Below are 13,185 nucleotides of genomic sequence, written 5' to 3' on the forward strand. Positions count from 1 at the left end.
AATACAAAACATATTACGCTCACTCCGGAAGTTCTCAAACTGTAACAAGTCAACGGTCCCGCCCATCCGGAAGGTGAAACACACAGCACGTGTGGGGCGGGGCCAGCCATCAGCCATAGACCAAAAGAAATCGCCGACGAGAAGGTACAGGAAGCTCCATGGGCCGACATGAAATGGTCTTCCCATACTCTCCCTCCTGGGGTGACGTCCCCTGGGCCACGAGTAGGGAGGGGGCCGATGCAGATGACCCCCTCCCTCGTATCTCCTGGTCCGGCCATCACGAATTCCTCCATCGAACTGGCACAGGGGGACTGGGAGGGAGAGGCGACGCGGACGAGCCTCTCCCACCTCCACAGGTAGGAGGTTTCCCAGCCCCGGCCCGGCGCCGAAATCCTCCAGCCGGGCGACGGATATACTTGTGCAACACAGAACGTACAATGTCCGGCGGATCTATTTCCGCAGCACAGAGCGTACAATGTTCAACGGGCCTATTTTCGCAGCACAGAACATACAATGTCCGACGGGCATACTTGCGCAGCACCGGACATGCAATGGTCCCCCAAGAGTCGGAGTCAGGGGTGTAGGGTGGTCATCATGTGCACCCCTGATTCAAAGGGACGGCGTGGGATGCGCCGGGAGAGGAAGGCGGCACGGACGAGCCTCCCTCACCTCCCCAGGTGAAGGCTCCACAGCTGCACCCTGGCGCCCCGAACCAAATGTCCTGCTCCAACAGCATGGTGTTCTGTCTTTGTCGCCACAAGAAGTTTCTTCCACTCCTGAAAGACACGACGAAGGGCGGCGGCTGCAGGGTCTCAAAATGGCGTCTGGGCCCTCTGGAAGGCGGGTCTAGGCCGCTGGAGTAACTTTGTCCGGAATTGCAACCCGGGCACTTGCCCACCTGGGCACGAGCCTCCACCTCCGACAACATCCCCACAGCTTTGAAGATTCTACCAGAGTCCCAGAAGCCCACGGCCCCTACAGGCTTCCGGTAGGGAACAACTGGAACGACCACGACATAGCAACAAGATGGTGGTGCTCTCGTGTCTGCGCCAGCTTCAGTCTGAACCACCCAGGAACATTATGGGCTAACGAACTCGAGTAAGTTCCGGCTGAGCATCAACGTGACCCGGTAAGAAAGATTCTACCTCCCTCCCCCTTTTTGATTGGCGGTCCACACCACCAGCCCCTCTGTTAGCACAGGTTTTCGAACTGCCGAAAGGGACTCTGGTCCAACCGTCAATCGTCGGAGACATTTTTTCCCTGATGCTACTTCCGGACTAAACCGGCCTCGCCCAAAATGGCGCCGGTAACAAATAGGAACTAATGGACACCTCGTGGTGTTCTTTAGCTAATGAGACTTGATGTACTAAGATATATGTGAACCTTTGCACACTTGACGAAAAGGAGAGGAGGGTTCGCTTGGCGAACATTTGAAAGGGGTCCTGTCAAAATGTTGATTTCAATGAACGATTTATTTTTGATATTTATTGTAACTGGTACATAATGTCGCTTATGATGCACACCCACGGTATACATCTAGGAAATGTGATTACAATGAGCTTGACTGTGTTCCCATTTATGAACTAAAATGCCCCTGATCCCTCATCACTTAACGAGACGTTTTTAGTTACTGGCAAATAATTAATTAGGCCTTTTTTTAACATGTTCTTATGCGACAAACCCCCCTACTGTATGTGCTTCCACCATCGCCACGTCCAACCAAAATATGATTGCACTCTCACGTTTTACGTACTGAACGATTATGCAAATAAAGGTTTTCCAAACTATGAATGGGTATCACGTACTTTTGTAAATGTGGGAATCGGCGGGAGGGCTATTTTTTGCACAACCATTTTGCTCTCTTTTTAAGGTTACTAGAAAAATGGCTGTTCGGCCCCGGATTGATGATCGAATCTAAGGTATGATACGCTGCCTCCAAATATGCGACTAAGCTCAGGAACTAACGCATGAAGAAGGACCTCGACTTCGGAGAATGGGTAAAAGCAAAACGGTATGAATGTTAGAATGTCATAAGGGTATGAAGATCGAAGGTACCAAGGGACAGGGTTAGCCGAAGAACTGATATGCCCCAGAACATCACAGCGTTGGGAGTGATTTTAAAGGTTCCCCAATAGCTGGATACATTTACACACCAGATACCTTGCGCTAGGCACCTCTGATTTCTTTTTAGCGTTCCCCCCACACACACGATCTATAATGCCACCCTCGGACCGTCTCCCCCATGAGCAACATATCGCTCGCCACCCTTGCCACGCTGCCCACCCCCTTGACTTCAGAAACCAAGACCCTAGGGATTATATCCCGAGGAGATAAGTGCGAGTATATGGTAAGTAAATAACTTTCGCGCCCGTACATTTGATATGCTCGAATGTTGTTTCCCCCCCCCCCCCCCTCCCTTTCTTCCTTTTTCTCCCTCTACAGGTTACATTGGAATAATGACTAGGGTATAGTAAAAGATCTGGAGCCATGCCATGTCCGATACATGAAGCGGACCTACGCTGCAAGATGGCACCTAAAGACACCCGACTCAATGCATGTCCTTATGTACCTGGCCTAATGCTCTTCCGTCCCAAACTGCATGCTTTCTAACACAAACCCAAAATGTTTCATGTTGGGTAATGCACTGAATAGCCTATATAGTACATGGCCACTCTCCATGTCACACGTGTACTATTTAGCCTATTGTTGATCTCTCTCCCTCTCTATCTGTCTCTCTCTATCTCTCTCTCTCTATCTTTCTCTCTCTATCTATCTCTCTCTCTCTCTCTCTCTCTCTCTCCTCCACTCTTTCGCTCTTCCTAGCAACTGGCACCTAATTGGCAAACCACTACCCCCTGGTGCACCACCTGATTGGCTCCAAATACCACAAGTATTTGCACAAATTTGTCTTAAATATAAATTGCATCGATACCACGTTACTACCTCTCCTTTTCTGCTAAATGTTGATGAAACCTAGATTGACCGAAAGGAAAAGGACAGGTAAGACGACTAAGGTTCTCTAATCTGACCCATTTTGAGGGAACTACTTGTCAGTGGCATCCATGATAAAATGTTTCTGGTAGCGCGACCTTCCCCGTCCCAAAATTGTATCAATGCCCCAATCAGCAAAGGCGACCGAGATACACCCGCCTTCCCAGGACGCCATCAGTTTTGTATCGGCTGCCCTAGACGAGAATTTGAAAAATGTCCCTTGCTCCAATTCGCTGTGTTCCTAGTTGTTTCCCATAAGACCCCACTCGCATCAAAGATGAGTTTAATAGTTATCGCAAGCCCCCCCCCCCCGAGTTTTAATAAAGTAGCCAGATTGTAAGAAACGATGTAGAGATTAGAATGTTTACAAAGTTAAAATTAGATCGAAAAATGAAAGAACTTGTTGTATTAAACCTTGTTGAAAATGAGATGTTTAGCCAAAGATAGGACGCATTAATGTAATGGAGAATAGTTTAGCCTGTGTTCATTCCTCAGAAGGATGCCCATCAGACTATGGTGAATAACACGTTACACTTTTCCGTAAAATACCAAGCCCTGAAGACCGGTCTAGCCTTGCAAGACTCGTACTAGGGAAATGGGTCACTACCAGGAGAACTGACATGACTGTAATAAACGAATGCAATAAATGGGTATCAGACCTCGTACCACGACAAAATGAATGTAATAAACCGACAAAACGCCAATGAAATAACCACAAAGGGAAGTTGTTAGGAATCCAGCAAACCCATCATCTATTGTTTATACGTTGGCTGCAAACCTCAATGTAGCGGATGTTTACCCCAGTTGCTTGGGGTTGGGAGAGAAATAGATTTACGTAATTACCTTCCTCTGCAAAATCTCTAAAGACTGTCTTTTCAAACTCATTTAAGGGTACCACTGTCGGAGGAGAAAGAGACCGGATGTGGGAGCACGTGGCCTGACTGCAGACCGTGGAACCTCAGCGACGGAGGCCAAGGCGAGACCACAACAGTAAGGAGTCGCAGGACAAGGCACTGTTTCCGACAAACCTAAAGGAAAGGGCTGACCTGAGGCCCCTGCTCTATGATCGACGCGTGCCGAAAGGTCCCTGCTCTCTGAACGTGATTATGGACCCGCCTGTCTAAAATTTTCCATCTCTCTGGTCTGTTCCCGACCTGGCCCTGCTCCATCCCCTCCTCCTCCGACCTGCCATAAGACTATTCACCCACACACCCTCCCTCCACCTGAACTTCCAAAATCCTCTAAATCCTACTGTACCATCCGGAGAAGGGCATTTCCTGCGTCAAAGAGGAGGGAGCCCCGACTAAGTAGACCACGAACTGTGTTGAATCTCAGAACGGTGACCTAAAACACCACCAAGGGTCACCCCAAAGAGAAGCTAAACGAAGTATGTGGTTCTGCCCGGTACCGAGCACCTTGAAGATGATGGAAGCAACAGGAAATACCCACCACAGAAACCCAAGAACAGACAGACTCCACAACTCAAAGACAATTGCACCCTTCACCACAATCCTTTTCTGTCTCCTTCTAATGACCACTCTCTGGATTATGGAAGAAAATGCATCTGCTCCAAAACCATAACGCATTTCTCTCATGAGGCCTGGCGAAACAGTACAAAGGCACTCTCCTGCCCGCAGACCTCCAACGGCTCAACCCACATGAACATTCCTGCTAACGAACGAATTGTAATACAGATGTTCAACAGTGCCAACAGAAGACGACAAAGAATGCCGAGAACTGACTAACAATGGTCCACGACCATAAGACACTGGGAACACTGATTATTGTTTTTACTATGTCTCATTTCTCTCCCAACCACCATTGAATTGACTATGCTCCAACCGAGCACAAAAAGAACCTACTTACTTGGTAACCTATCGGCTCCTATTCCGAATGACTACCAGCTTCTATGATCTGTACCCAACGCTCTCACTGCATAATTTTTGTCTGATATTGCATTACTATGACTTTCCTGCAACAAAGCTTAACTATGAGCCCGCCCACTGGATGAAAAGATTTTTAAAATGTGATGTTTATGTACAGTTCCTTCACCTGAGTTATCACTTCCTTACTTATGACCACAACAGTAGACATAGATAGGAAATAGGCCAGCAAGATGTCTTAGAAATGTTAAAGGGAGGACTGTGGAAACTTAATACGGTTTGGTGAACATTATCTGCGCCATCTTCCCTTTTGCCCCGATGCCACACTCTTCGCCGCACACGGCCACCACATTAGCTGCCTTGACCAGAACCACCCTCTGCACACCCCTGACCCCCAGCACGGCTCTCCACCTACACAAGCACCCCCACACACTGATCACCCCCGCTTTCACATGCCTTGCGCGTAAGCGGCAGTCATTTTGAGCACCATGGCCCCTCTGCCCCTCGCTGATAGCCAGCGCGTCTCTCTCTCTCTCTCTCTCTCTCTCTCTCTCTCTCTCTCTCTTAACCTCACAGACATCCCCCCCGCACGCTGGCAACCCCCTCGCTCTCCTTGGGTCATAAACCCCTCTTCAGAGCAGATCTGCCTCAGAATCCGATCCTGTTCCCAGCGCGACACCTCCCTCCATTCCTTTCATAGTCTCAGGCCCTTTGATGCAAACCCCCTCTTTCCTGTGTGCCCGTCTGTCTTCCTTGTTCCCAAGCCACCACCTGGCCCTGCGGATACTGTTTATTACCCCGTACTGTAGGAAGCCTCCCCTCCCCATCAAAGGACCCTCGAGCCGATCAAAGCCCCCACCCTACGAGATCCGATCAAACTTCGCACATTCCGTGAATCGGCGGAATGTCCTGCTGCGCGATAATCGTCACCTGTTGTGACCGGGGTGGGGAATTCAACTGTAAATGTATGTGGGAACGGGCTTGAGGGGGAGATTATGAGGATGTTCTTTCATATATCAAAGTGTTGCAAGAATGTGTTACGTGCAATAAAGATCATAAACCCGAGTATAAGAGGCCAGGCCTCAGAGATGCAGGTAGAGCACCTCGTGACGATACTTGCTGTCTGAATTGATGTGTTCTCCTCCGGAGAGAATAAACCCTCGTTTCCTGCCTTTCAGTCTCCAGCGCCTGCTTCTTCGTTGAGTAAATATTGGTGGGTCATAGAGGCGATACTGCCGGGCAACACAAAAAGGGTCTTTGGTTACTGGTTGTCTACGACCCCTTTTACAAGAAGGGTACCTTGGCGCTGAATAACAGATCTTTATTGTAACCCAACCCAATGGTATGCACTTTATCGACCTCAGAAGGATGAAAGGCTGAGCAGATCTGCCAGGATTTGAACCTGTCACCATAAGGTCAAACACAGGCTCCTGCAGTGGATGTATTAGTCCACTAAGCGACCACACCTGTCTTAGATGACCTAATCTTTATGCACTTGAATAAATGACTCCTATACAGTTCGAGCTTGCACTTCACCAATTCTACAGATAAAAGTGATTTCAATAAGGAAGGCCACTTTCCATGAAAGGTACTCTGGTGGGTAAGAGTAGTGGCACAAATGGTGATCTAAAGAGCTGTGTAAGAATCATGTTGAGGTCCCATGAAGGAACTGGTGGGCTCTCCACAAGAGATCACCCTTTCAGGTGCTTATATAAATGTTCTAAGCACAGGGATCTTGAAGACTTACTGGTGTTCTCTATTTCACAGGTACATTGCTGAGGTGGCTATATGTATCCTTATAAAAGAGTAGGCTAGTCCTGCCCTTTGAAGGTGCAGTAGGTAACAGATGAAGTCTTGCACCTAAACCTGTAAGATCTGTTAACAGAGATTGCTACAACAGTGGACAAAAACCCTTTTCTCTATGGCAGCAGAGGAAACCTTTCAGGATTCCTTTAGAATCTGCATTTACTTATCTCGAAACTAATTGCACATAAATTCTAAAACTTCAGATGCGAAATCAAAGGATTCAGCACCCTGAGGTTGGGATGTTTCAGATGTTCTTGTTATTATGTGAGGAAGACTGGAAATCATTTTGTGGGGGCGTGTAGACATTTCGAGAAAAGGGGAGCACTATGGCTTTCTTGCCAGATGTGACCGAATGGTGTTTGCCAGGTTTTCCTCACTACACTCGGAATGGCCATTAGTGGAGGAAAAGCATATGAGCATATCCTCGACCAACCCCTGCAGAGAGCACTGTCCATGGATTATGTGTGTACCTGGAGATAAAGCTTGGCATTATGCGTTCTCACTTGTGGCAAACAGATCTAACACTGGGGTCCCCCAGTGGTAGAAGTATTGGAGGATTAATAGGGCAATTAATTCCAATTCATGTGCTTGCGGATGCATTCTGATGACTTATCCAATAAGACGTTGTCCACTCCTGGGAGAAGAAGGACCTAAAAATGAATGCCACGGTGACAGATTGTATCTACTAGCTTAGACAACTGTGGTGAGTGTGCCCCCCTGGTTTTGTAGGTAGTACACAGTAGTCATGTTGTCAATGTAAATGACTTATGTTTTGTTGCAAATATGTTTGTAAAATACTCAGTGTGCTAGCTGAACTACCATCAGCTTGAGTATATTAACCCCTCCCATGCTCATGACGAGCTCAGCTCGTCATGAGCCATGGTGGCCATGTGCTCATGACGAACTGAGCTCGTAATAACGGCAGCAACGCTTGCATGCTGGGTTAATTCCCTCGCTGTGCTGAACGTTCCACAGAAACGGGTGTGGGTGTGACGAGCTCAGCTCGTCATGAGCACACGCCCACCATGGCTCATGACGAGCTGAGCTCGTCATGAGCACCGGGGGCGCTGTGCGAGCCTTCGCCCCCCAGCACAGCGGGGGAATTAGCCAGTTTGTGCACATTGTGATTTGGCCAGCCATCTTGGGTCGGTCAAACAGACATGCACAGTTAGCATGTTCTCCACCTGGCTGTATTGCACAGCCTGGGTGGAGAACATGCACAGGCTTCCACTCCGTACCTGAGTGCCGAACCAGGCCCCTCAGACCAATCACAACACTGCTGTTATGCTGGTGACAACAGCGTTGATTGGCTTGAAAGCCTGTGTGCATCCCTGCTTCAACTGAAGAACAGAAGAGGACAGAGGAGAGGTGGCGGCCGGCAGCCAGGTAAGAGGAAATGTTTTTTTTCTACCCCACTCGTACTATTCCATGGAAGCTGCCACTGATGTTATCTACAACACGTGCCACAAACCACACATGTACAAAGTATACGAATGGTTTTATGCCACATGTGACAAATTAACCAATCCTGACATGGAACACACCACCACACTGCCTTCTGGGACTTGTAGCTATTGTTTGGAAATAATTACTTAGCACCTCCCCACACCAGAATGTTAAATTATGTTCCATAAAGGCCAGGGCTGGTTGAACATGTCTCACTAATCACGGGATCCTTAAACAGTCGTATAGGGATCCTTAAACAGTCGTATAGGGATCCTTAAACAGTCGTCTATGCAATTCAATAAATAAAATATGCCAAATGGCACATTAAAGGATATTGTAAGCCACTTTGCTGTACCGTGGCTTTTAAATGCGCTAGGTCTAGTCTGATGCCTCTATATAGTCTTGATGCTCCCTAGTGAATTGTGATATCCTTACATCGTTCCCTTGGATGCCCTTTAGTCCACAAATATTGTCTGGAACCTCCGGATTTTTTTTTGTATGTGACCATTTACCAGAGCACTCTGAGGTCAAAATAAAGTGATGTGCAGCCCTATAAAAAACAACACATATGAATTAATAATAATGCTGGAGCGATGAAGCAACTGCCTGAGCTCACTAAAATGGCAAGTTGATGAATGTATTGTGTGTTCGTATATATTTAATTCTAACCTCACGTGGAGCAACAACGCGCTGTACATCAAGATGACCTTTGTAACAAGTCAAGATTGTGTACTTCAAGAGACAATGGGAGGGCAAATAAGAGTCACTTTTGTGTGCCTGGTTGGATTGTGGAAGCAGGTAGGCTTCTTATCTATGATGGATGTGGTGCATCCCCTAACATTTGGCTATTATCCATCAAGCGCCTAGAAGGTATTCAGTTACACAATTAGACAAGGTGCCCTATTAAAATGTTTCAGTAAATATGACAAACAGTCGGCCTGCAGTATTGGCATACTGCATGATTTCTCATGCAGGCTTGTGGACCAAGGGCACCCGAAAACTGGATAGCCTATGACATAGGAACGCAGGGTGAGAACAAGGTACAAGCATGCATGCCAAAGGTCAAAGGTCTCGAGATACAAAAAAGGAAAGTCAGAAGGTGTGGTCTTCACTGGGCACTTAAGTCAAAGAGGCTGTTCACAACCTTACCTGGGATCAGAAAACCACAAGCCCCCGGAACCTCTAGGAGCAGGGCACGGGGATTTAAAAGCCAAAAGTAAAAGATTGAAAAGGTTTGTTAGAAACAACACATGAAAAGCTAGACAAAGAAAAACAGAGTGGAAGTATTTTGTAGGCTTGAATTTAAGACTGAAGTACGCGTTCCCTTTTTCTACAGGCTTTTTGGAAAAAAGTGTGCCTCCATTATAAATACCAATGGGGCATGTATGTTTAAAACCACAGTAAAGGCCTGCTTTGCATATTTTAAATGGAACACTTTATTGCACAGTTAAGGCGCTGTTGATGATGCGTCTGTCATATTTTTGGACTGTCGATAAGAGAAAGCATTGAGGACGTTACCTTGGCACGTGAATTTCTTGGATGGAGTTGTAAGAAGTAACTTATCAGCCATCTCCCCGGGTCCAGCACATCGGGCAATACCCGGCTCTTTGTACTCAGACTTTACCCAGTCGGACAACCACTGCAGGTTACAGTCGCAGTACAGAGGATTGGCACCTATGGCACTGAGAAAAATGCAATATTAAATGTTCTTAAAAAAAAAGTTTTCTTTACTATTCAATCAATGCCACTTGAAAATACTATTGAAACTTACAGATGGGAGAGCGAGGAAAGGTCACTGAAAGCTCCCTCAGGCACCGCAGAAATATCATTTCCATGTAAAGACCTAAGGAAAAGGAACGTAAGGTGAGTGAGAGGAACAAACATTCTCTGAACATGTCTGCATATTCCTGGGAAGAAGGTTTCGTTTTTTAGCAAAGGCAGGTGGAAGGGTAACTAGGTAGACATTCTTGAGAAAATTGGAATTGAGTCCAAATATTCTTATTAATGGTTTAACCATGGCTTTCCTTGACAGTCTAGACTTGAGGCAAGAAAGTTATTCATAAAACTCACCTCTTGCAAAAAGTACAGTCAGTAAGATCAGCACTCTTACCTTTGGGAATCACATTTTTGTGACTATATAAATGTGTAGGGCCCCATTCCTCCACACAGGGACAAACAGGCTCCACCATACACACAAGACACACAGCTAAGTTAAACCCAGGAAGTGGACTGCCAGAAATTCAGTGTAGGCTATCATCCACTCAAGGCAGAGCCGGTGTCTTCTTGTTAATGATGGCTATGACCGAATAACAGTTACAGAAGAGAGCTCTGGTCTTCATTCATGATAACTATTACCATAAATACTGGTGAATGTCACCCAACCAAGATATGTCTCAATTAACCATTCCTTCTCCAGGTACAGTTCTGTGACTGCATCTCAGTTAAAGCTGCTGGCAGGTGAGTGAGGGGATAAGATGCTAGGAGCAGCAAGGGATGTTATCCCTAATTGACTCAGTATAATAGGCTTTTTGTAAGAGAATGTTGTCTTAAAAGGGGACAAATGTTTAAGCAGCACTAATAAACACTATTGTGATCATTAAGGTGGTTGATCTCTGTCAGCCAATTAATACATCTTTGGCCACATCACACAAAAAGTCATTTTAAAGCTAAAAATGTACTCACAGCAATCGAAGGGACTTTAAGCCATCAAACGTCCGAGCAGGAAGGCACCTGAGACGGTTGTAGCTAAGAATCCTGAAAAAACACATTTTAAAAATGTTCTTTATTGTCAATAGATTTAATGAGGTTTTCACAAAAACAGGAACAGTTATCCATAACCACTTCTGATCCCAATCAGCCCAGTCCCTCAGTCATTTTTGTTCCACTTCAAACCATCACCCTCACACAAGCCCTCCTGGTAGCCCACTTAAGTCAAACTTGTCTAATCGTTATAGCAGCATAGGATAGTGATGTTTGTTTGGAGGTCCTCAATTTGTTACCCCCTGGGTGTCATTAGTACAAGTGAGAACCATGGCACCACTACAACAGTACAGCATCCTCTCTCAGGCTCACGCTCAGGCAAGAACCTAGAGACCCAATCAGTAGGGACTTCTGAGTGCATTTTAAATAAAAACTGTTGTGGACCAGGCTTCATGTTGTTATCTATACTGAAGCTATAAGATGCACACTTACAAGGTCAGCAGCTGGGTCATGTTGCTGAAGCTCTGGTTAGAAAGAGTGCTGATTCTATTATTGCTTAAATCTCTGCAAAAATAAAAATAAAATATATTAGTAAACTGTAAAAATTCAAAAGTAGGAATTCCAAAATGTATACTCGATGCTTGATTTACCATTGTCTGCAGTTAGAAACAACAATACGTCATAGTCACACTTTTATTAAATGACAACCAGTATTTCGCGACAAAGCCCTCTAGTTCAACAACTCTGGTCCTAAGTGATGGATATATCTTGCGCACAGTGAAGGTACAAGTACTGCTACCAAAAGAATGTATAAATGTCCCAACTTCTCACACGACAACTCAGAATGTGAAGTTTGAGAGTTCCCGTGGAAAGATTGGTCGTCAATGGCTTTGTTTCACGCATCATGATAATGCAGTCCCTGACAAAGCTGACAATCTCCTTTCTCCTTCTAGTTCAAAGTCAGTCCGTTGAGGACCGTCCTCTACAAGGAGCATTTCGTTCAGAAGAAATCACTATGACTGCTCACTTGATATAAATGTTACCAAAGAGAACCCTTCCAACTGAAAATATGTCTTACTTTGCACCTCACCTTCTAAGCTAAGCTTGTGCTATATCAATAACCTCATCACGTATGTATGTAGACCAACACCTGACCCTCTTCTGGGACGTGATTTATTTCTAAGCTATCTTAAGCTTGTTATTATGCTTAGATCCCTCCTGCTCACTGACATTATATGATACAAAGGAGATACTTCAACATTCTGCTCACCAAGGGACTGATGTACTAAAAGACTGGTCACAAAGGGCCAGATGTAGGAGCCCAAATAACGACCGGTATTTGGGTATTGTAATGTAGGGGGCTAGAAAATTACAGAATCGGTATATTTACCGATTCGGTAAATTTACCGATTCTGTAATTCAATATGTAGGTGGCACAGTTTACAGTGCCACAGGCCCTTAGAAATTCGTTATTTACCACCCAATACTATTTTTACCGATTTTTTTTCCTACATAGCAATTACCGATTAGTAAATACCGAATCGGTAAAATTCGGTATTTACCATTCGGTAATTTGCTATTACATACATCTAGCCCAAAATGTGGTCCCAAATTGCACACTAATTTTTGCTGCCAGTGTTTAATTTTACAATACTAGTTATGTACTATAGATCACATCACAAAATATCCAGTCGCAGAGGGTTGCAGAATGACCTGCCTCATGAATATTAATTTGGCAGGTCGCCAATTGCAAAAAAACTGCGATTTACTACAAACAAAGTGATGGTGGCCTGCAAAAAACAGCAGACCAACATCCAAGTGTTTGCATTCAAAAACTGGAATGTATGTTTTTAAAGCAGGTAGTGCTGTGTTAAAAGAAAGTCCAATTTGAGAACACGGCAGGGGGAATAGGTAGTAGTCTTCTGGAACACTGTCTGCTCTCCCCCAAGGTTGGCCGACATGATTACCAAAGGGAAAACTTTACAACGGGGACATCTTTTCCTTTGTGAATCAGTTACCACATCCTTTGAGGTCTCAGTAACTGCTTGACAGTTTGGGGCCTCAGTTGTATTCGTACACCATTGATACATATACTGAGATATTGTAATCAGGGCGCTTCCCTTTACTGCACCTTCTCCTAATGGCGATTTGGTTAACCTATTTTCCAAATCTGAAATTGTGCCGATAAATATATTTTTTCATACCACAAAATGGAGTGATACATCAGGCTCCTACTAACCCATGTTATGATCCATGCATAATCTGTAATGGTTTGTATTGGTCGTTTTTTAACTAAAGAATAGTTATATTTAAATGACAAGATCGTCCGCATAACATGATTTTAATCTTAAAATATATC

General features: G+C 45.3%; 1 protein-coding gene across 3 annotated transcripts in view; it reads right to left on the reverse strand.

Moving 5' to 3' along the window:
* SLIT2 (slit guidance ligand 2) overlaps positions 1-13,185 on the reverse strand; it is a 650,203-nt gene that overhangs the window by 124,989 nt on the left and 512,029 nt on the right. For all 3 annotated transcript variants that reach the window (XM_086964039.1, XM_086964038.1, XM_086964040.1), the window contains exons 22-25: positions 11,319-11,390; positions 10,809-10,880; positions 9,898-9,969; positions 9,645-9,808 (exon numbers count right to left, since the gene is read on the reverse strand). In XM_086964039.1, coding sequence (XP_086820165.1) covers positions 9,645-9,808; positions 9,898-9,969; positions 10,809-10,880; positions 11,319-11,390 — 380 coding nt within the window. The remainder of the gene's footprint in view (positions 1-9,644; positions 9,809-9,897; positions 9,970-10,808; positions 10,881-11,318; positions 11,391-13,185) is intronic.

This window comes from Lissotriton vulgaris, chromosome 3_2 (genome assembly GCF_964263255.1).
Source record: "Lissotriton vulgaris chromosome 3_2, aLisVul1.2, whole genome shotgun sequence".
In the NCBI taxonomy this organism is placed as follows: domain Eukaryota; kingdom Metazoa; phylum Chordata; class Amphibia; order Caudata; family Salamandridae; genus Lissotriton; species Lissotriton vulgaris.